This window comes from Archocentrus centrarchus, chromosome 4 (genome assembly GCF_007364275.1).
Source record: "Archocentrus centrarchus isolate MPI-CPG fArcCen1 chromosome 4, fArcCen1, whole genome shotgun sequence".
Taxonomy (NCBI): Eukaryota; Metazoa; Chordata; class Actinopteri; order Cichliformes; family Cichlidae; genus Archocentrus; species Archocentrus centrarchus.
The window spans coordinates 9,548,327-9,573,602 of NC_044349.1; the positions used below are offsets into that span (position 1 = coordinate 9,548,327).

General features: G+C 39.7%; 1 protein-coding gene across 1 annotated transcript in view; it reads left to right on the forward strand.

Annotated features, from left to right (window-relative positions):
• The window catches only part of znhit6 (zinc finger HIT-type containing 6), a 39,707-nt gene extending 20,640 nt beyond the window's left edge, over positions 1-19,067 (forward strand). The window contains exons 6-10 of the mRNA XM_030727897.1: positions 4,593-4,661; positions 4,839-4,919; positions 7,378-7,458; positions 15,813-15,937; positions 18,105-19,067. Of these exons, the coding sequence (XP_030583757.1) occupies positions 4,593-4,661; positions 4,839-4,919; positions 7,378-7,458; positions 15,813-15,937; positions 18,105-18,445 (697 nt within the window). The 3' untranslated portion in view covers positions 18,446-19,067. The remainder of the gene's footprint in view (positions 1-4,592; positions 4,662-4,838; positions 4,920-7,377; positions 7,459-15,812; positions 15,938-18,104) is intronic.
• The last annotated feature ends 6,209 nt before the right edge of the window (positions 19,068-25,276 follow it).

Here is a 25,276-nt window from a genome sequence, read left to right on the forward strand (position 1 = left end):
CTATTTCCTAACACAGTATAAAGAAATGAGGGGTGACTTTTGTGCAGTACTGTACAATCACAGTTTGCTCATAATGACCTCTGTTATCTTTTGATGTTGCATCTAATGCAACATGCAAACCCAGATTTGCATTGGTCCAGCACAGGTCTAAAGTCACATTTTGTCTTTTTAGGTTTTGTTAATTTTAGAACTGAAAAAAGGTCTTCCACACATCCAAAGTTTGACCTATACAAGTTTGTCATGTGTGTAAAGTCATGTGTATATGACTTTTCAGGAAGGGTTGTCCTATGCAACATGCCAAACGACTAGGGTTCGAGACAAAACTTGAATAAGAATGCTTAAGCTGCAGCTGCCTGTAATCGTTCTCTCCTTTGCTTTTCTTCCATCAGCCACTCTGCCACTGCACCCTTTGAGGTTGTGGACACAACTATTGCTTTGAATTCTGAGTTTAGTTTTTGTATCTTAATAGACAACCCCCACAATCCTGTCATCTGATTTTACTAGCACCCACTTGCCACTCAAATCAAACTCCAACCATGAGAAACACAGCACACATGGTTTCACGTGTAGTGACATTTTTGTTGGAGCGGTCCAGTTCTTAATCCATCCAGATGGATTTCTGCTGTAACTGCCAGACCACCAGTCGGGCTTTCGGCTCGCTAGTGTACCACACGCACACACCACCAATCACTTACTAAATCAACAGAGTGTGCTCTTGTTAATGAATTTATCCATCTTCCTCTGAATATGCTTTCATTCTTAGTATCCTCCACAAATGAGAATAATTGCTAAGACTCACTTTAAAGCAGTAGCCAAACTTTAAATACTTAGAGGTTCAGTATGCTTAAGACATACTAGTTTGTACACTATAAACTAGATATTGAAAGGTAAGCGTGTTATGTATGCTTATTACCCACATAGGGACTGATATAGTTATGTGAAGTGTGAAACAGTGCCTTTCTTTACACACCTTGCCAATTAATGCATAAAGTGGACTGGATTGTGTGGTTCATAGAATACTAAAAATCGTACAGTGCTAAGCTGATTCCCATGTAAAAACAAGTTTAAAAAGCAATTTAGTGTTAAAACACAGAAGGTCAAACTAAACTCAGTGTGATAGTGACACACAGCATGTATTAAAGTGATGTTTTCACCCAAAGGGGTCATTCATCAAAGAATTGTTTGGATGATACAAAGCTTAACCTTATGAAAATTGGATTGGCATATGGACAGAAGAGAGTGGAGCAAAATAAAAAGCACCACACTGAGTTTATGGAGTTTTTTAAGGCAAAGATGACTAATCAGTGATTAATTGGAGTGACGACTTCTCAAAAAAAAAAAAAATGTAATCTGAAAAAATCTGGTCTCAAAATTGTTTGCCTAAAATGTTGTAGCTGTATCTCCTACTTTCAGCTGATGCTTTCTGTTGAATGACCATCAGGCTTCAATTTAAAAAATAAAATAAATTTTCCCTCTTTTTTGTTGTTTAAATACTTTGTAGCCTAGTGAGAACAAACATCTACTATTGTGCTTCCAATTTAGAATGAGGAAATATTAACAGTTGGAAAGCATCAAGAGTTGAGGGTTCCATCCTGTCTTTGCAGCTCAGGCTGCTGTAATTTGAAAGATTTTTTTAGGTACTTTTTGCCAAGACAGTGAGTTTTCAGAATGAGATAAAGTAAGTTGAATCTCTGAATTGTGAGTTCACTGTATTACTCCCAGGTTGGATCAAAACCTTTCTTAGATTGTGTTGGAAAATCGGGAATCTTGAATACCTTTTAAGGGCTATCAGGAAAAGAAAAAAAAAACAGTTAAAGGACTAGGTACTGTGATCAGTTTCCCTTTTTTTTTTTTCTTTTCTTTTCTGATTATGAATGCTGGCACCTATCCCAGGTATGCATTTTTGCCTTGCCTGAAACATTTGTCTGGATATTTGGGCAAGCCTCTTTTCCACTGAAAGATGTGGTTTCCATTTGCTGTAATGACAGAATAATGGCATCACCTGGTGCTCCACCCTCATTTGCTTATACATGCAAACACATAGACACTTGCGCAAGTATACATGTGCACACAGTCTGACGCACCAAAGAAAGAACTTGGCCCAAACTAAGCAAACACATAAATTTCTCTTAAGGGGCCGGAGTTGTTAGGTACCTTCTAAAGTTGCGTAGGGAGTCCCCTCCCAGTCCATTGTCTTCATGCATGCCACAGCCTTCACTTTACTCCACACCTTACAACCGAGTGAAAACTCATAACAACCTTTCACTCAGTGTTGTGCACATTTATCCACTTCGTTTTTCTTTTTTTTTTTTTTCCTTTCCCTCATCCTATTCCTGTTTGCAATGGGGGGAAAAAGACACCTGTTATGTTGGGATACCATCTGGACCCACAGAACAACACCACAAGAATCAGAACTATGCCTGTTGTCAAAAGGATTTTAGTAGAGCAAGAAAGGCCAGGCTAGTTTTATATATTTGATTGGGACTTTGCAGTTAGGCTAGTTGCACCTTCTGGTGTTGCTTATTAACAGCAATAGAACAAATGTCTCCCAAATAGAAGTCTACTTTGTGTAACCTCACTTTGTAAATATGACAAAGGGGAAAATTCTGTGCTGAATTTGTGGTTCGCCTATTCCTACCTCTGAAAATACAAATTCTTACTGCTGACAGTGTTGTCTTCTACTGTTTCATTGATGGACAGGCTCAAGTTTATATAAGTTGTTTAATTTAATTTAAAATTTATCCTGTTAACAAGAGATTGTTTTAGTTCCCTGTTGATGGTTTAGCCTACAGTCATCATATTTTCCTGTTTTGTATTTCACTCACCTTCAGTCTTCAGTGAACTGATCAACTGTGAGTCCCTTGCGAGCTGAAGCCTTCAGAGTATTTGGACACTTTGTTCTCAGCAAAGTGTAGTTGGAGCATCATTCACTCTATTTTGCATTTTCTGGCTTGTCTCTAAAGCAGAGTTTTTGCTGTTCTAAAATTTGGCCAAAAGATTAAAAAAAAAAATCAGAATGACAGTACGCAGTAGGATGGCTTTTATCATCCCTGGGCAGTGATAAGCTTTGTAGATTGTCCTCTCTTGAACCACTGTCACCACTGCAGGAGCATCCCACAAACCAAGCAGTTTGGCAATACAATAATCATTGAACTGTTAAGGTGCCTACATCTATGGCTCAGAGGAACCTAACTTATAAGATGCCACAATGCTTCAGTTCAGCAAATGTTTAATAATGAAAATATATTTATTTACAAAAACAAACAGATGGGAGCCCCAGTGAAAACAAAACAAAAGAGGAAGAAGACCATGGATCAACTGCACAATGAGTTGTTGGATTCTAGCTTCTCCCCTAGAATAACATTAGTAGGCAAAACTAATAAAATCAAACTTAAAGCAGGACTGCCGGCAACTCCCAGCTCAGCTCAGAATAAATAAACAGAAACTGCAAAAGCAACAGAGGGACAATGCTGATGCTGTTGGAGGTGAGGGAGGAAATAAATAAATCCGAGGAGAGCAGGTTAATGAGCATGGCAGAAAGAGAGTAGGATGATGATAGATGTGTTGGTGCACATAACAAAAACAAACCTCCATGATGGGCTCTGAATCCCTCTTGGTGAGTACTAAACCCCTAATAACAAGGTCTCCTTTGCTTTCCTTACAATTATGCTTTGGGACTTTCTGAGGGAATGTTTCATTTTCATTCTTAACATCTGTTAAGGCCTGAGTCCTCTGCTCTGCTGAAGAAAGGGTTGATGAATCAGCTCCACCCTATACATAGTAAACTCTGTGGTCTTGGTTAACACAAGTCCTTGTAGTTGGGTTTAGCACTCACTCTGTTGCAGGATGACTCTGAAGAAACAGCTTGCTGCTGCTTGTGCCATCAGGTTTTATTCCGTTCTTTCTTGCTTTGCAGCATTAAATTAATTTTATTGTGGCCACTTGGTGTATGGGCTGCTACAGTTTAAAGAGCTGGCTCATGTGGAAACGTTAAACCAAAAAAAGGGGGGGGGGACAACAAGTGGGGGGAAAAAAGTTGCTCATGAGCCCATCAAAGATTCTGTAAGAGATTACAGAAGGCTAAATTACGTCATGTTATTGTTATCTCCCAAATGGTTTGATATATTACATTTTGTTGGCTATTTCTGACGACAGTAGTAGAACACTGCAGCTGTTTAGGGAATGATTGTTTGGTTGTAGAGCACGCCCAGCAACACAGAACACCCAACCACATTTAACAGTCACTGCCCAAAGCATTACCGCAGAAAAAGTGATTATTATGTGATATTGGCCAGCTGGTGTCCTAGTATTGAGTGTATATGTCATCGTCTCCACGGTAACTCAGCCCCCCCCCCCCCCCCCTCCCCCCCAAATTTACACACAGTCACACAGATGGACAAGATCTTGGAAGCAGCCAGATGTATTGTATCCATTTTATGCTCTGAATTTAAACAAGGGTGTTTGTGTTTGACTTTGAAGTACAGTGAGAAAACCAATGACCTTATCTGACTATTGAAAAACAGGCATCTATCATGTGCTACTGTTTTTGATAAGCTGCTACTAAAAAATGTGCATTTCTGTGTCTCTTCTAGAGAAAAACGGTTTCTGTGGCACCTGAAGCTCATATTTCCTCAGAGCAGTTCAGAGTTCACTCAGAGGAGGTGAGTGAAGAAATAATAATTACTTTTCTTGAATAGTATATTATAAGCTGCTAAGCTTTTAGCTTGCAGTTAAAGCAAATTGTGTTGGTATTGAATATGTTATGAGCATGTTTTGACAACATTTGAAATGTATTGATCCTTTATTTTTGCCTCTCCACAATGACTGTTTTGTTGTAGGGTGTCTGACAACCAAACCTTGAAGCAGATCTTGAGTGCTTACATTCACCCTACAGAGTCGGACCCTGTGACACGCCAAAAGTGAGCCCCCCCCTCTCACACACACACACACACACACCCACCACACACACACACACACACACACACACACACACACCCACACCACACACACACTTATAAAATTATATCTATAATTTTGTGAATAATTCCAGATACCAATATGTGAACATTGGTCACCATGTGTGTTTAGGTTTGATTTTATTTAGTGTTCTACTGTATAATTCCTGCTTTATCTTGCAGCAAATCTAGAAATCTTAAATTAACATGATGCATTCAGCAGTAGAAATTCAACTCACTCTGATTTTCTTTTTTTTTTTATATTGGGGGGGGGGGTCTTTTTTTTTTCTTCTTTCCACTCATGACTAAAAATAGAAAACTTAACAATGTGATAATAGACCTCGAAGTCAACACCTCTTTGATGTGTGGCTTGGAAGACCTCTGAGTTTAGGGATAATGACTGCTGCTCAGCCCTTTGTTTTCTCTTGAAAAGTTTTAACGAGCAGCTTTTACTGTTGGCAGAAAGTTTGAAGCTGTGTTTTGTTCATAGATTCTCATAGTCAGAACAGCTGAGAAAGAGACGGGAGAAAATGAAGCCAAATGAATCATTACATAATTACAGCTGAAAAGTGGATGGTAACATTCATACTTCAGCAGCATGGTTTAGCCTCAAATACCTGCCTCAAAATTGGATCCAAGTTTTTTGTATTGCTCAAAATTGTCCTCGTAAGCTGTCATGTTAAGCATCTGATTAGCTTCAGCAGAGCAGCACAATGGACTGTTGTCTTTAAATAGAACCATGACTTTGACACGTGGGCCTTAATATGCTATACATGCCTTCTCCTACAAATGCATGATTTTGAAAATGCTTCAGTTTTTTCATTATTTTTTTTAATCTTACAATGCTTACTGCATTCAGTGTTTTGATCTACAATGTGTACTTTACATGTACAGCGGACCCTGGGTTGATGATGTAAACTGGTTATGCTCCATAGTTTCCATTAAATAGTTGCTATTTTAGCTGCCCGAGTATATTAACCGCTTAATAAAACACACAGCACTGCTTTGTTTGGGATTTTCTTCTGACTTTTGAAAGGGAACCGCTGGTCACGACAGAGATCATCTAGGAACATGAGAGTGCAGTTCGGTCAACTCATCAATCCATAAGTGAACGGTGGTTTCCAATTTAGACCGACTGCAGCAGATGTGCATAGTCTATAATTATAGACCATGTTACATGTGTGATCATAAAAATGACTTGGATTTAAACAAAAGGCTTGCATTATGGTGTTGGAGGCCAATCTCTGAAATTACTGTTAGTGGAAGACTTTTATCATAAACTGATGGAATTCTTTCAGAAAGTGGAACTTCGTATAAACACTCTCTTTGTTTCGTATTAAACAAAGGGCTTCAGTCTAGTTTTAGACACAAACATATTTAAATAGCAGATTTGAAGTGCTGATGTTAAGTTATATATAAGGTATAAATTTATTGTAGTCAGGGTTCCCATGGTTCAGTTGTCAAAACAAAACAAAAAAAGTCACATCATTCAGTGTGAAGACGGAAAGGCCCGAGAGGCTCATGATCATCAAGTAATTAGTTTTGATAACAGTAGTTCATTTTTCCACAGAAAGTGGCATAAATATTTCTGTCTAATTAAAATTATCTGTAGAATGTGAATAAAATGATTGCATTTAACACTGAGGACTTCTGCTATCGTATTTTGTCACAAGCTATGCTCATGTTTCTCAGAGTGGATAAACAGGTAGACTGGCAGCTTTTAATAAGTTCAATTTATCTCAGAGCAGCTCAGAGAACAAAAGCTGTTATTCAGAGGTAATCTTCAGTACTGATCTTTCTTATCAATCAGCTCAGTACAGTTCAGTAACACGGGATGTGGTTGATGTTCTCCGCATTTTGACCTACATTTGCTCTTGCATTACTTTCTGCTTTCATTTCCAAGACTCTTGTTTCTCCCAACATGAACAGTAGTCTTTGAACAAGGCAGCTCCTTAGATTGCAGTATTTCTAATCTCAGTCCCTTACAGAGCAGTGATTTGACTCCTCTGACCTAACCTTTATACTGATAACGGTGATCAGTAAGTAAGTGACCTACTGTTAAATCCACATCAAGAGATTTGTGCAGAGGTGTACCTCTTTAAATAGATGCGTGCAGTCTTTGCTAATCTTTTATAAACAGGCTCTTTCTAGCTTCAAGCCAGTAGGGTTTAATTCTCCATGGTCCATTAGCTAGCTGTTCGCAGCAGGCTCAGGTACTGTGGCTGGCAATACCCATGAGGATTGTAATTTGCACAGAAACCTCAGTTGGAGCTTATACATATGTCAGTCAGTGTACACTTGGGTAGCTGCTGTGCCACAGTAACCACCTTAAAACTGTAGTCTTTGTACCATAGGCTTGGTTCTTGTTGCCAGGTGTTAATGTGAGTTTTTGTTTTGTTTTTTTTTTGTTTGTTTTTTCCAGGTTGAAGATGTATGTGCAAGCTCCGTTTGATCATGTCAAAGTCTTCATGAAAGTAGAGGGGAGAAAGGCGAACTCTGTGAGGTGAGATGTGCTCTGATCTGAAGTGTGATGTATGTCATCTTGCGTTGGATTATCCCTGCAGTTTAGTTCTTCTTCTTTTAGCTGCTCCCGTTAGGGGTCCCCACAGTGATACCATCTGCCTCCATCGCACCCTATCCCTACCATCCTCCTCTGTCTCACCAACTGGCTGCATGTCCTCCTTCACTACATCCATGAGTCTTCTCTGCGGTCTTCCTCTTTTCCTCCTGCCTGGCAGCTTCGTCTTCAATATCCTTTGTCCAGTATATCCACTATCTCTGCACGTGTCCAAACCATCTCAGCCTTGCCTCTTTAACTTTGTCTCCAAACCACTCAAACTGAGCTGTCACTCTGATATACTTATTTCTAATCCTCTTCCTTCTAGTCACTCCCAACAAAAAACTTCAGCTCCACCACCTCCAGCTCTATTGTCTTTTTGTCAGTGCCACCATCTGCAAACCGTACATCATAGCAGGTCTCACTACCATCTTGTCGACCTTCTCTTTCCCTCTTGCTGCGTTACTTCGTCACAAATAACCCCTGGCACTCTTCTCCACCCTGCCTGAATTCTCTTCTTCACCACTTTTGTGCACTTTCCGTTGCTTTGTATGGTTGACCCCAGGTATTTAAACTCATCTACCTTCACTGCCTCTACTATTTGCATCTTGTGTGCACATGCTTCCCTGAAAAGCAAGACAGAACATGTGGGGGAGATTCACAGAGGGGACAGAACAACACAGAACAATGTAAAAATAGTGCTGAAAACAGACAACCTTAAGTGTGACACTGGCCAGATTTAGATCGGGCCAGGCTTTTGACTTTTAAAAGTTCTCAGAACCTTTGGATCACACCTTGTATGTACTGATAATTTTCTTAATTAGTGAATCATCTAACCTATTAAAAAAAATGTTATTTGAAGGCTGCGTAGGTTTGAGGCCTCAGTGATGTCCCTGCTCTCTGGCAAAGTTTCTGTCCTGTGTGTGCTTTCTTTGTCTCTCTTTTTTTAAATTGCATATTTATCTTCTGAAGGGGTCAGGGAGAGGTGGTGATAGCACCCATTTGCCTCACCTACTTTGGATTCTTTGGTTGGCTTCCATTTCTACTTAGTCATGAAGTGAATGATGTTCCTTGGTGCTCATTATAATTCCCCCCTGGCTGAGATGAGACATCATGAAACCTCCCATCCTTCATTCTTGTCACACACACATACCGTCATTTTACTTAGCAGCAGTGGGTTCAGCCTCACACTTTTTTATAAGGAGATAAATTATATTTTATGAAAGCATATAGAAGGGTATTAATGAAAGACTGGTGTAGAGATGTGCCACGATTAGCAAGAGGAGCTGTCAGGCTGTCACCTTTATGAATACCTTTGCTTTGTGAATACCATAAGAATATGCATCATCTCTGATGTCAAAAATATTTACCATGTAATTTATATAACGGCAGTCATTACAAGCTATATATTACAGTACGTTCATTACAGATTGTCATTTCCATTGATTTATGATTTCATCATATCAATTCTATCTAAAATATTAGCATTTGCCCACCACACACACACACACACACACACACACACACACACACACACACACACACACACACACACAGAATTTCTGTGTTATTTACAGTCATATTAAAGCCTGTATAGTGTTAAGGATTCACGGGTAGGTGCTCCTTGCCTGTGTCACATAAAGCACCATATATACCAATCAGTATAGTCACTTATTACTAGTCACTTGTTATATACAGACACACTAAAATGCATACATGTGATCCTCCTTAATGTTATTTAGACCCAATAGAGAGAGCATGGATGCTGTAGCACCTGCGTCGGACAACAACAACAACACACAAAAAAATACCTCTCTAAAATTATGAGGTTTGCCTCCTGCAGCCATCAGAGCTCTTACTTGCCAAGGCAAGCTGATCCTTCAAGTCCTGGAAGATGATAGTAGGGTTCCCTATGGACTGGACTTTTCCAGCACATGATTCAAATGCGTTATTGGAGTGAGACCTTGGGAAACCCATACATCCCCCTGAACTCTTTGTCACATTCTTCAGTCTATTCCTGAAGTACTTTTGTAGTATTCCAGGGTACATTATCAAACTCAAACAGTCACAGGATGTATTGCATTAAGGGATGTACCATGTAGTCTACAGCACTGTTGGGTGGGTGGTTCATGTCAAAGTAGCATCCACATGAATGCCAGAACTCATTGGTTCCCAGCAGAACATTACCCACAGCATCACATTACCTCCACCAGCTTGTCTTCTACTACATCATGCTACCACCTCCTCCCCAGGTGAACAATGTGCATGCATCTGGTGATCAAAATGATATGAAACAGACAAAACAATTCATTAAGCCAGATTACCTTCGTTCATTTGTCTATGGCCTCTTGAGATGCTTCATGACATTCATGTTTCATATGCCCATTGTAAGCAGTTCGGACATTATAGGTCAGCATATGAACTGTTACTAGTCTACAATGCACTGTGTTTGATATCCTTTATGATACCCAACATTAAGGTTTGTTGCTATAGTAGCTCTTGTGTGAGCTAGAACGACACTCCTTACTCCCCACATACAGCACTGAGCCTTATTGGAGCCATTGCCCTGTCCCTGTTAACCATTTTCCTCTCTTGGGCCACTTTTGGTAGGCATTAACGGCAATGTACTGTCAAAGTCATTCAGAACCTAAGACTTGCCCACGTTTCCTGTTTCTAACACAACTTGGAAGAAGTAACTCTTCACTTCCTGCCTTATATATCCTGCCCCTCGATAGGTACCTTTGTAGCAAGATAATCAATGTTATTTATGTTACCTGTCAGGGTTTTAATGTTCTTGCTGGGTGGTGCATCCATACCTGTGTATCTAACAGGACACATAGCACATTCCTCAGAGAAGAAACCAGTGCTAAATATACATGGTTTAGTTTAATGTAATCAATGCTGGTGTAACAGTACCTTTAACTATCGCCCTGTGTATAGAGTACTCTTGATTGCTTTCACAGCAATTTTTATGTGTTGTTTTTCTCTAATCCCAAAGCCTCATAGTCCTAAGGCATATTGGTCAGTTTTTATGAATGGCAGTGACACAGATGATTATAATTATAAATTCTCCCCCAAAAATTGGAACTATGCAACCATCAGCACTTACCCTCATGTTTTCAGAGGTAGATGTGATGTGGATGTTAAAACATAAACATTTTTTAAAACTCAGTTGGTTATTATGTTACATTATATTGTTCAGAGTAAGATTACTTCATTTGTACTGGATTACATATTTGCATAAATGTATCAGGTATCATAATGCATCAAATGGAAATGATTTTAGGCGGGATGGGGTGTGTCACATGAAGTGATCATTAGTGATGAGCAAATAAAGCTTTGTTGAAGCACTGAACCACTTGAGCCGTTGTTTCGATAATGGGTTCGTTACTTGAAGCTTCAGTCACAGCGACCTCTCCTGGAGAATTGCAAGGCTGCAGTCAAAGTAGGCAGCTAGCCAGTGGACAGAAGACTTTAGATTATGCACACACATGCACGCGCACACAGCTCAGTTTTTTCTGAAGCATTTTTGGATTCTTTGAGGCACACACATTATAATCGAATATCATGATGTCATTTCTATTTACAAATAAAGATGGATGAATGTGTATGTTGCGTTATTGAGGAGAGAGTGCTGGGAAAACATGATGTACACTGGGTGTACTTGTGTATCTATGCAAGGCGTGATTTTCTGGGATCGGGAACACTCAAGCTTTTTATTGATTTTTTTTTTTTTTGTTTTTTTTTTTTTGTTTTTTGTTTCTTGTTTTGCTTGCAACAAGGTGAGGCAGGTGAATCACCTGATTGGACCGTGAACCTGTCAAGTGATTCATTCAAGGAATGAAGCAGTTGCTGCTTTGGACGTTAGATATCGTGATTTATTTATTTATTTTATTTTTTTTCTATGGAATTGTAAGTTCAGGTTTGAAGCACGTATCAAAGCTTCCGTGTCAAACTGCCGTCACTAGTGATCATGTCAGGTGGAAGTAATAGCGCAGGCATTTCCTGCTGAGATTTAGTTTTTATATAAATGAGTCATAACAGTTGTCATTCTTGGCATAACTGCATTCTGTAGAAGGACTTTATAAGTGACTTTAACAGCTTTTGGCCTGATCCACTCATAGCAGTCAGTCTTCAGTAATGAGTAACTGAGCAGTATAAATCAGTCAAACTAGCCGACATTCTCCCTTTCTCTTTCAGTAACTACTGGTATGGTGTTGACTGACAGCCTGTTAATTCTAATGCAGTTTTCACAGTTTCTATAATCTAAAATCATTTTAATGAATAGAAGAAATTTTTTTTTCCTTCAGGGTAATTATCTTATTAACTAGGTAAACTTGCATTGAAGTCTCATGGCTACAGATTCCAATTTAATAATGAGAGAGGGCCCCTCCTATGCCTGCATCTTGTTTTAGGGGTTCCAAATAAGGTCAAATTATTTCAACCACAAATAAGCCTCCACTTTCTGAATAATACAGTCTTAGACGAGAACCCCTAATTTTACACTGTGTATTAATGTTATGAAGTCATGGATAGCAGTAGTCATGGCGTCTTAGTGGTCATTTGCCACGTCTAACAAAAAAGGACACTGGAATATCAACCCGCTCCAATAAAGGAGTTCTGTGCTAAAATAAGCAAAGTTGTATAACCACATCCTCTTACTGGAAAGGTGACCATGTGCATCAAGAGAACCATTCACACATTTCTGAATGTTTGTTGTGTGTTTTTTTTTTTTCTCGAGTTTATTTTTATTTATTCCACTCCTGTAAAACCTGAGGATGAGGATGCCCTCTCCTCTTTTCCCTTACCACTCTTTGCTCTCTGTGTGCCAAATCCAATGGGAAAGCTATGACCCTTGATGTTTAAGATAGAGATGCTGTTTTACAAATAAACCATATTTTTGTGCTTTTGTTTTTTAACCAACATTGAGTTGTTGCCTTAAGACAATGATGTCGGTGTCCTGTTGAAGCTGTCTTTCTCTCACATATTTGTGGTCGTTACTTTACTTAGTCTCCTGGAGCTTTTCAGTCTGCTCTCCCTCGGCTTGCCTTAATGCTATGTTCAAGTTTGTCTCTGCACAGCAGATGCTTCCTCGGGTCTCCTGCAATGCTGGATTGGTTTTAGGATACTGTTACTAAAATAGCAAGGCATTTATAGCATTAGGTAATAATAAAATGGCCTCAGTTTTTTGAGATTATAGGCTGGAGCATTATACAATCACACAGTGTGAAATAGTGTGTCAAAAAGCAGTGTGTCAGTCCTATCTCAGTGTCAGTCAAAATGGTCACTTCTGGTAAAATTTGCTGAAGATTTTCTTTGGGAGAACATGTGCGTACACATTGCGCTTGATGGTCTGTACTGAGACCGTTTTTTTGTCGCTGTTTAAACCAAGTCTTTGTCAAGTTTTCCAAAGCTGGCCTAAAGGGTAGATACATACAGATACATCCAGATAAAGGTTGTCCCTTTTGGAGGTGGTTGTTGACCCACTATTAATCATGTGTGTCATCACATGAGCCAAGGTGTGGAAAAAGGCGTGGGTCATTACCACCAGGGGTTTTGGGTGAAACCATTCCGAGACTTTGCCTCACCCTGTCATGTGACCTATTGACGTCACCTGAAGTAAGGCGAGAGTGAAGGTTGAGGAACCTGGGAGAGGAGTTCAAGACTGCATTGTAAGTGGTTGACAGCTGGTGTAATAAGCCACCACCTCTGTTCAGTGATGGTTGTTCACAGTGAACATAGATGAACTCTTTTACTCCTTTTTTAAACCATCTGCCTTTCTGTTCCAAAATGTGAACATTGGTGTCCTCAAACGAGTGTCCTTTCTCCTTTAGGTGCAGATGTCCTGTCGGCATGGCTCTTCTATGTTGTGTCATGCGTCTGTGAAGTGGCTGGTTTCTCAAAAGTAGAGGTCTGAGCTCTGCTCAGTAAAGAAGCATACACGATGTTGGTTAGCTTGTGTTTGGAGTCTTGTCCTTGGGATGAACCAGTTTTGTCTTAGGGTCTGAAGTACACTGGGCTTTTTCTGACAAACTGCTACATTAGGGGTGACAGTGTTGTTCCTTTTGTCATTCTCTTTCTCCCTAGTTGGTATCTGACCTTGTGCACCTTCACTGGTTGATGAAAGTGCGTTTGGAATAACCACGTTTTAAGAATTATCTTTAGTGTTTGGCTTTTTCCAAGCTCTCGACACTACCGTGACCTACACAGACCTCTGCTGAACATGTCTTGTCTTGTGGTGCTTTGCTTGGTATTGAAAATGCAGATCTGGCCTTTTCACTTAAAAAAAATTACACTGAAGACATGAACTAATTTTGAATGTTAATTTTTAAGCAAAATATGAATTGTTTTGTCTTATTTTTTTTTTTTTTTTGCCAAACAAGATTAAAATCTTTTGTGAAATTGTATAAAATTTCTAGCCAAAAGGAAAGCTTGATTTACACAGCTTGGTTTTTTACAGCTACTTAGTTGAAAAGAGATTTACCTCGCAAAGCCTACATGGAACATATTCCCACATATTTGCTTATAGATTAACACTAATAAATGTCATTGTAATTTTTTTGGAAAAATGACTGAGGTCAAAAAGTTTGGAGGAATTCTGGAAACCTTCCATAGTTAGCCAGAGGCTGAGAGCCAACATGATTCAAACAAGATTTTCTTAAGAAGGTAAGGTGAGTCAGTTTCATCAAATGGCAGTGGTATTATCTTGTAGGAATCTTGTGCAATTGGACTTGTGTAATTTATTTTTGCAATAGATTAATAGCTTAATACACAGGTCAGTCACATTAAAACCTCCAATCTAATATATACTGTAGGCACCTTACCTTGCCAGAACACCTCATCTTGCACGTGCTCTATCAATGCCAGTGCCATGACCCAAGGTTTCCAGGTAGAGAACTGCAGTGGGGCAGAGTGGTCATACCACTCTGATTCACTCTTGATTCATCTGTTATGGTTTTATGTCATGGCTTATTGGTGTATATATTCAGCCATCATATCTGGAGTTTCTCTGTGCCTTCCCATTTACATGGCTGTCTCCTTGTTGATGGGACTCATCAGCAGCAGGAGGAAAACAATGGGAACCTCACTGAAGAGATCATCAGTCTGTCCTCTGTTCATTCATAAGAACATTATATAGAGACCAGATGTGTGCGGTGCTTGGCTGAACCACCCGGTGATGTTTGTAGAAATGGCCAGCATTTAACAGTCCCATCAACACCACAGGGAGCCACTATCTGCTTTACCTCTTAAACTGTTGTTTACAAACATGTATGTTTTAGTTTAGCTCCACAAAACTAAATAAAAACATCTGGTCAGAGTGATTTATTTATCAGTGAAACAGAAAACACAAATGACATGGAACAATAGTTATTTGATGTGTACAACAAAGTTCAGACTTTGTAGGTATCCCACTTGTATCAGGACGTACTGATTCACCATTGAAGTGTTGTCCTGATGTTTGTACCCTTTTTTTTTCCTGCTATATGAAATGATGTGTTCAGCTTCACATAGCCTATTGTCTTTTGGTCTGATGGGTCACTTTGTTTACTGTAGGAAGAAATGTGCTACATGTTTGTGACCCTAGCTCTTTATATGAAGTAGGCATGGCTCTTCTAGGTGGATATGCTTCGTGGGAACTGTTTCTCCATTAAAGACCTGTAATGGCACATTATAGCAGAGTGTTTTAATTGGCCTTAATAGTGGGTGGATACTTGGGCAGATTTTTTTATTTTTTTTTTTTTATTAACCAAAACAAACTGACGTAGTAATCTTAAGTCAGCTATGGGTTTGACAGTACACATAATGCTGTCTTGTATTTTTTGGTGATAGCAGCCTATGCTGGCTCTATGATGCTAGCTCATGTCTCCGAAAAATCCAGTTAACTATGCAGTCTGGTGATTTATGACCATCTCTAATGCATGACAGGACTACTTTAAGACAAAACTAGGCTGATGTCATCAAGTGCAAACAGCTAAAGGAGCGGTAAGAAAGCTGTGCTTGTGAGAGATGTTGTTGACTCTCAGCTAAAGTCAGTTTCCATCTCATGAGACAGGCACCAGGCATGATCTCGTTTTTATTGCCAAGCCATGACTCAGATCTCTATCAATCTTTTAATGATTGTCAGCAATCACTGCCCACAGGCGACAAAAATGAAGAGCTGCAGTTGCCAGTTTGAGATTCATCAGTAATGATCTGACTTTATTCCTGTGTGACTTTATTCATGCATTGAAGAGACTACTTACGATGATTGTTGTAAACACCCCCTTTGACTCTATTTTGCTTCAATTTTATCTTAATAGGTACCATGAGTTGGACATTGAGAAGAGCCTAAGGGATAACCTGAGCTATAAAACACTGATTGAATATCCTGTGCTGCTTGTTGTACTCAAAGAGCATTGGAAGGACTATCCACTGAAAGGACCAGGTAAAAACAAAAAAACACCTTCATCTAAGCCCTTTTTCCTCATCTACTCATAACTTTCTTTTTTTTTTCCTGCATCCATGTATTCAGCAATTCCTTTTTTCCTTTTGCTTTTCTACTCATTCCAAACCGCTTTCAGTAACTAAACAACTGGATGAATATATAATGAGTTAAAATACTATGTAGCCCCCGAAACGCCAACTTCAATTCCAGCAGCATTGTATCATGTCCTGGTTTCTCCAGCTGAGGCTTTAAGACTCTGTTCCCTTATTTTTCACTATGGCAACATGCTACCCCAGCGGAAATGAGTGTGTTCTGTTCAGCATCACATACACCACCTTAACCTCAACTGCAATTGTGGCCAGAAAGAGGATCAACATAGCTTATGCTGAAGATTGACCTCATAAGCTGCGAAGCAGCAGTAGACGAGAAAAACAGGAGATCAGTCTGTGCTTTTTCCCACCCCTGTGTCAGTCTCTGCCACCGCTGGGTGTTCAGGGTCAAGAACGATCGGTCGTGTCAAAACAGGACAGCATATCACGAAAGAGCATGCCCATCCTTTGGTTCCTGCCAGATCTGTACAGTTCGGTCCAGCTGTGGTTATCACAGTACGTTTGGTATGATCACAAAAGACCACACAAACACAGTATCACTGTACAGTCAGAGCCAGACTGGCCGAATGACAAATGAGGTCATTTTAGTCTGAGAGTGTGTGTGTGTTTTAGCGATAAGGCCTTGGTACCATGATGTTTTTCCTATAATGTTAGCCATAGAAACACACTGATAATTGCACACAACATGGACTGGGAAGCTAGACAGGAAATGATAACAAGCAATCGGACACTGTGGCATCAGCTGTATCTGCTGAAGTAAGGCTGGTATGTTCCAAACATGCACCATGCAGCCAGCCAGTATTCCGGTTTTAACTAAATTCAGCCATTTAAGGGTGTGCTTTTATTTATAGACTCACTGATAGCTCATTCCAATTGCAGAGCCTCAGAAGAATTGTGTATTATTTTTTGTCACTAGCTCCCCGAACTGGGAGTGTGTAATTTGCATGCCTGCTGCCTTCCTTTGATGAGGTAGCTTTTTCTCAGGCTCCCTCTCCAGAATTGAACCCTGATTCCCTGTTAACGATTGTCACATGGTAGGCACGTAAAGTACCGGCCACATGTACTTAGACTTCCATGGCCTAATCTTTGGGACAAGAAATATCCTACTGGCAGGATCAACCAGGTAGTCCCTCAGGCAGCTTTTCCTAGCCCAGTGTGCAGACTGAGGGTTACTAGTTCCAGTTTGCATGCCAAGGTATCCTTGGGCAAGATGGTGAACCGCACGTTGCTCCCGATGCGCTCATCGGAGTGTGATTGTGTGTGAACGCTAGATGGAAAGCACTTAGATGTAGAAAGTGTGTGTGTGTGTGTGGCATGCCCTATAATCGCTTTAAATGCTTTACAGTGATAAGTGATACCTCAGATACTTTGAGTTTTCTGCCACACTGAGCACATTGCTCGCTTCAGTGAAAAGGTGGAAAGTGATATGCTAGTTACCTTTGCATATCGCTTTCAATATAGTACAAGTCTGAACTTCATGCAGTCACATTGAGGGTTACACAAGACTGCAATTCCTGTTTTTGCTTGTCTCTTGTGCATCTTTGTGTATTGTTGAACTCAGTAAAGAAAATGGTTGTTTTTGAGAATGCTTAATTTGTGTATTACGCATTGAAATACCTAGAAAATACATTTTCTTTTTTAAAAGAGAGAATCTGTGACACACAGCAGCAGGATCCATCCATGAACACAATGAGCATCTCAAGGGAAAAAGAGTTGAACATTTACACACAAAAACAGTAATAATATCTGTAAACATTAGTCTATCCACAGCATGGAGATTGGGTGAAGGATTAATGAGTAACCCTCAAAAACAACTTGGGACAGATGAGCTATGACACAGAATGATAGCTTATAAGCGACAGTTATTTTATTTATTTATTTATACAAAGAAGCCATCTGGTGCTCCTGAGCTTCATCACAGTTTTATTTATTTATTTATTTTTAGTCGGCATATAAACTGTTCACTTTCATGTAGATGTTTGGACTTGTTAGAATTTTACCATAGGAAATAGCTGTGTGTAATCAACTTATAAAAATACTGGATCATATTGTTTCAGCTGAACCCGCATCAGCTTGCACTACTTTTGCAACAAAGAATGACGAGGCGGACCAAGAGAAGGAAGCTGTGACCCAAGTTTTACCAGCGCTACAAGGATCTCCCAAAACAGGTGGAAGGAGGAGGAGTACCCAAGAGACCGTTTCTGAAACTGAACCCCCACCACAGAAAAAGGCAAAGAGAGGAGCAGAAGATGAAGAGCAAGAGGAGGGAGAGATCATAGACAGTAGTGATGGTGATGATGATGGGATTGCTGACAAAAATATCCCATGTGATAAGAGCTGTGACGACTCAAAAGACCACGCTAATGACATGAAGGTGATTAAAGATGAAGTACAATAGAAGTCAGTGGTGCACAGTGTTGATGTTATTAATGAACACGGTGACAGCAGTAGTGATCAGTGAATAAATGAGGAGGTTACTGAAGAAAGTGCAGAGGTCAGCATGACTAAGGAAGGTGCTGTTAAAGAGCCAGAGGCTATTCATACCCATGCCCGTCGAGATGAAAATGAGTCAGCTAGTGCTGCCGACAGCTGGGGGATTAGAATGACAAGATCCAGACGCCGAGGCTGCGACGCTGCACACGTCACAGGAAGTCATCAGTCTTCTGTCAGTGTACCAAAGCTTTTAGCCTTTTTCAGGATTTGTATGTTTTAAGTAACAAGAATAACTGTCAGCAATAACTGTATTATTGTATGTATGTAGAGTCATTTCTGTTTTTCTTTTTATGCTCACTGTATTCACAAGTGCACCACTAATATTACTTAGGATTTTGAAATTACCTTAGTTTCACAGCAAAGCAATATACATGTTTGTTAAATAAATATTGTGTTATATAACATAATGTTCTGTTAAACATATTGTTTTGTTATGAAATGAGTTTATTTTGAAGAACATCCTTTGTAAGAGCATTGGTGTTTTTTTTTTTGTTTTTTTTAATTCAGTATTTATATTTAGCCAGGTTGTCTGGAGTCATGTTTTGCCAAATAAAATCAGTGGAAATGTTGAATGCTTGGCACTTTTTCTCCTTTGTGTATAATTCTGATACTGCAAACAAAAAATGTTTATTAGTTAACATGGAAACAAAACACTCAGGCCATCAGTGTTTGCTAGTGCAGCTGTTTGACAACTATTTGAGAGTTTTTGATTAACACAAAAACAGCTGTCAAATTTGATAATTTAGGATGATACCTCAGGCAGTTTATGTACAGTACACCCCTCAGTTCTTTGTCTTGCTTCCAAGGAGCTAGTCATTTTTGAAAGTGGTCTTGAGTCATTCCAGGCTTTCTGACAGTCAGTTTTTCTTTGGACAGTGGCTGCTTTTTTACTTCTATTTAGTCCAGTCTTTGTACCTGAGTCCAGTCTTTCAGAGGAATATCTTTTTTGTTAAGGCAGTTAACACTGACCTATGAATCACCCAAGCATAAAAACAGCACCTAACTCATGGGTTGAACCAGTGTTGTATCTACACATAACAGAAAACATGGCTGATACAATAGAAGAATCTGCGTTCACCATGGAACGACCATGGCTACTGAACAAAAACATTCTGCTTGTAAAGATCACATGATGTTATTGAAAACTACAAAACAAGTTAATGTCTAAACTAACAACACTGTTTTATTACAGTCCATATAAACAAACCTAAAAGAACTCTTGCCTGTCTCACTCTCGTTGGTGTCCCTGTGTTCATTATTTGAGTGAAAACTTCTGGAAACCAGAATCAGTCACCTTTGAACTTGAGCATTTCTTCTTTCTGTCAAGCTTCACTAAGATCATTAGTCTCGCTTTTCCATCAGCTAATAAAAGTTGATGTTGACATGCTCGTTTTTCTGACACCTCAGGGCTGTCTCCCTGTGTGAATGTACTTATGTACACGGTGCCTCTATGTATCGTATTCTTACCTAATGTTAGTTTATTGCCACAGCAGAGTGCCAGTAATAACTGACAGTGCGGCCCATTGGTGGGGCCTGTGGTTATAGATGTGTTTTTATAACCCTTGCTAACCTTTTTTTTGGATGTTAACCCTGATGCACGGATGCTCTTTGATGTCTGCCTAGTGATGACGCATTTTTCACCCTTTTGCCATTGAGGGTGGTGATCTCACAAGTGATTGTGCATCCCTGACTCCTTGCTTCAGATAAGTGTAAAAAATTACAAGAAGTGGTGGTGCTGTGTTAGACCTTCTCGTGCTCCATAGGGTTTACAATCTAACATTTAGATAAGTTTCAAGATCTGTTGTCTATGCAGTATCAAAGACAAGCAGTACAATTTGGACTCTTTAGCAATCAAACACAGAGCAGCTGCTGCCTGTTCATCTGTTCCTTCTTTTCCCATGACCCTGCCTGTGTTGAATTACCATCCATTTCATTTTAGCAGTTCTCTTAATTTTCTGTCTCAATAAAGTTACTCAATGCGACCACACAAAAGTGTTGCCTTTGTTGCTGCTTGCTGTTAAAATGAAAATGAGGCTGTTTTTAGTCTGCGGATAGCACAGGCATTGGAAATAATGCCTCTAATTTATCTAAATTGCCCTTTGAAATTTCTCAAGTTGGTTTCCACTTAATTTGTCTTAATTTGGTGGGTAAGGCACGCAGAGCTGATTTTTTTTTTTTTTTTTAAAGACCTGCTTCAGGGATTTGGCTCTGCTGTGGTGACCTAAGGCAGGTACTGAAACACAAAGTCATGCTTCTAGAGCCAGATGTCACACATGTTCACACGGCACATTATGCACCCTAAGAGTTACTAAGTCTTGAGTTTTGCAAGTGTATCTCACTTTTTAAATTGAACATTTTTAAGCTTTTAAGCTTCCAAGTGAACAGAAGTACAACTAATTGAGGCCATTTGCTTCCCCAGAAAATATTCTCTGACATTTTGGATCATCCCACTGTAATAATTTTCTATGGTCTGTTCTTTATCAAGCTCATAGAGTTAATATGAAATCTGGAGACATTTTGCAATACTGCAAGTTTTCTGTGGTCAGCAGACATGACCTTTTCAGGATGTAGAGATGTTGTAAGATACCATTTTGTGTGAGTACTTTAGTGAAATTTGCACACAGACGTATTAAGCCACCTTCTGGGATACATTGAGCCCGAATGCTCCCATAAAAGGAGCTCTGAAAGTGGGACCCCTGGTAAAATTTTATGTAGCTTGCACAAAAGGAAAGAAAGCATCACTGTACATGTAATTCATCCACAGCCCATATCATACTATGATATGGCATCTCAGAACAAGGCAGGATATTTCTTTCATTTCAACTCTTCTGTTTTAGCCACATGACAGCCACCTGTTAAAAAACTACACCAGTAAAAGTGCCATGAGCAGGCCTCCGTTATACTCTGGGTACATAAATTGGCTTTTGGTCTTCAAACCTTTGGGAACCCCTCCTCCCGAGCTGGTAGGAATAAAAAAAAAATTCGCTAACACGATTTAACACAAACAGGCCAAAAATCTCCTCACCAGACTCATTCCGAAGACATTCCCAGTTAAGTTGCATGCAGGAGGTGATTCACTTGTTCCTTTTGTCTGTCATATGTCAGCCTGACAGTCTGAACTAACAGAGCGTGCTTGATGTCTGTTATCCTTTTGTTATCGGGCCTGAGTTTTTGTGGTGAAATCATCCTGAGTGCTTTCTGATTGTACTTTCTGTTACACGTCAGTGTAGCAACGGTGCGCAATTATGGCTTTTCAGTTTTCCCTGAACTCTTATTTCCCAGCTGTATACCTGGTCATTGCAGAGCGAATAGGAAATGGACTGTGTTTATGTAGAGCTTAATCCAAAGTGCTTTACAGTCTACAACACATTAACCTATTCATATGCAGGCAAGCATTCAGTATGCCCATCTATCTATCAGGAGCAATTAGGGCTTTAGTGTTTTTTCAAGGACACTGGACATGTGGATACGAATAAAACCATCAGCCCTCCGATTAGTGGCCTTGCAAAATTACATCTGCTTGAAACAATAATGCATATGCATAATAAAACCATTTTTGAGACTACGTTTAAGCATGTGCAGAGTGTTTTGTAGTTATAATGGGTAGGCTCTCTCAAAGCAAACTGGTTTAATGTGTGGGGACACAATAATGGTCCAGGGCCGTGCACAGATGATTTTCTCTGGGGAGAGGTAGAGGCTAAACTGGATCACAATGAAGCACGACCCAGTTTCTGGTAGACAGGCCTGCACCTGTGTACTGTAAAATATCATTCACTGCAGAAGAAGAGCAGAGGAGCTAAAGCATACAAACTGGGTAGGTGTTGAAATTTTGTCATGTTCAAGAAACCAGTTTGAGATGATTTGACCTTTGTGACAGGGTGTATTATCCTGCTGTAAGCAGTCATAAGAATATGTGTTCATAAAGGGATGAGATGGCAACAATACTCAGGCAGGCTGTAGTGTTTAAACAGTGCTCAGTTGGTACTAAAGACCCTAGATTGTGCCAAGTAAATTGAGAATTGGAAATTGAGACTCATCAGACAAGGCGACATGTTTCCAATCTTCTAGTGTCCAATTTTGGTAATTCTCAGTTTCCTGTTCTTAGCTGACAGTAGTGGCACTCAATGTGGTCTTCTGCGGCTGTAGCCCATCTGTTCGACGTGTGTTCAGAGATGCTCTTCTGCAGACCTAGGTTGTAATGAATTATTTGAGTTACTGTTGCGTTTTATCTTTTTTGGACTCTTCTCTATAAACCCTGGAGATTGTTGTGTGGGATAATCCCAGTAGATGAGCACTTTCTGAAGTACTCAGACCGGCACGTCTGGCACTAACAACCATGGCGCATTCAAAGTTACTTAAATCACCTTTCTCTCCCAGTCTGATGCTCGGTTTGAACTTAGACATGTAGACATGGTTATCTTGACCATGTCCTCAATGCACTGAGTTGCTGCCCTGTGACTGGCTGATATTTAGAATAATGGGCCATTGAATAGGTATATGTAATGAAGTGGCTGGCTAGTGTGTATGGCCACCTTGTATCTGAGTGCTAATCCTGAAGAGCACCATTCTTAGGGACTCTGTAGCAGTGCAGAAAGACTTGTGCTGGTCATGGACTAAATTACTGTGTGATTGTTGGCAGCCGATTGACTTAACTGATCAGACATGTTTGGCTGTGGTTGGCTGTTGTGGTTAAGTTGAAGATGCTGCTTCATGTGAAGGAATTCAAGTTCTTAAAAGCCAGAAAAGGCCAGATGTAGACGGGTGCAGCACTGGCATTTGCAGTGATGCGGACATTTTAATAATACCTATCTACATTTCAGACCTCATTTATAATCATGAATTCTGTGGCAGTACATGCTGTTCGCCTGGCAAGAAGCAGCTCAGTGAGACTCGCGCTCCTTTGCATTTAAAGAAGCCAAGGTAGCTAAGGTATAAACACCTTGAAGCACATTCTGTTGGGATGAGGTCCTGTGGATATTATTAAAAGGCCCACCTTGTCTGCAATATGAAATGCGATTGTGAGTTTTTGAGTTTTTTGCCTTACCATCTACCCTAAATTTGTATTTTCTATCTGGAAAAAGCTGGCATTGAGACTGCTAGTTGTAAGGCCACATTTATAAAGTGTATATGTGTCTTTTCTTACTTTTATATATTTTTGTGTGTTTACCCAGTTACCAATTGTGAAAAGCAGAGAAACACAGGGACTTTTTAGTCCCACAAAACCTAAAGTCACTGTTACCACTCATTAGCCACTTTTCCATGCTACAGCCGTGGTCAGTTCCAGAGATCAAAAGATGCAGAAAAAAAAAATCAGAAATTGTTTTACAGGGGAAAGTAGTTGGCAGTATAATGACTGAAGACTTATCCCTTCACAATAGTGGAAACTGAGCTGCAATTACCCAGCATGGGGGAAACAAAAGACTTGGAAAATGCATTAATTCTTGTCACTTAATGTTCCACAGCAACATCAGCAAACCGTGCAGCCCAATGCTGCTCGAGAGTTCAAAGCTCATTTTTAAATGCTAACCAAGAAATTTTTTATTTTATTGCATTAGTTATTGTGGAGCAGATTTCAATTATCTCGATTTTCTCTGGACGTATGTTTCACACATTGAAGTTTTTAGTGTCTATTAGGAGCATCGTTAAAGTCTGCGGCATCTGCTTTTGGGAAATAGTGTCCAAGAGTCCTATTTTTTGAAGATGCTTCTGCACTAATCAGTTTCTTTTTGAGAAATGGTTCAGTTTAAATGGCTGCAGCTGGTATGTTAATCTGTAATGTGGTCTAAAGATATTTAGTAGTCCAGCTGAGACATTCGATATTTTTAAAGATTAAACAGATGGAGCACTTCAAAACGGTTTTAGGTGCTTGAAGTGTCTCCCAAAATCCTTTTTTCTAAGAAGATTATTATATAACTTATAATATTTTCCATTTCCATTATTTTAAAGTATCAGACTATTAGGCTATAATCCTACAAATTAAGTGGTCTGGTGCATTGATTTACATGTAATAATGATTTACAGGTGATAATGAACATCAATAAAGTATATAGGTTGAACCATACTCATTAAGTACAACAACCATATAGATTGGCTAAACAGCTGGATCAAAAACACAGCAGGCAGGTGTTTAAAGATCTGCTTTCCAAGCTCAGCAAAAAAAAAAAGGCCAAGTCTTGAACCAGAAAACTGACTTTAACACCATCAGAACAGAACAGGGCTGTTACTGATGCCATCTGGATATTGGATAATACTGCTCGATATTGGTTCACAAAGCCGGATCATGTATCTGGGCTTCTCAATGCTGAGAACCATCAGGTCCCAAATGCATGAACACCAATATGTACAGCCACTGTTTTTTTTAGTGACAAGAAGCACAAGGAATCATGCGACAGATGATGATGGAACCACAGAGCCTTGATGTGAGCATCATCAGGTGCAGCGCTCCCATTTCTCCAAGCTTGGGACCAGCGCTTGAAGTACTATGGAGCCACACTTTGCTTTTTTTTTTTTTTTTTTTTTTTTTTTTTTTTACAGTGGCACCCCAGCAAAGGCGAACCTTCTTATAAAAAAAAACAATGTTTCCACCAATGAGAGGGCTTCCAATACCATCTGCCCATTTATCCCATAATGTCAAACTTGCAGTTCTGGGAGTCAAACAGCTCCTGACTGTGTGACCTTATTAATCTGCCTATGCCAAACGATAGAAAGAGGAGTAAATGCCAGCGTTAGCTCAGCT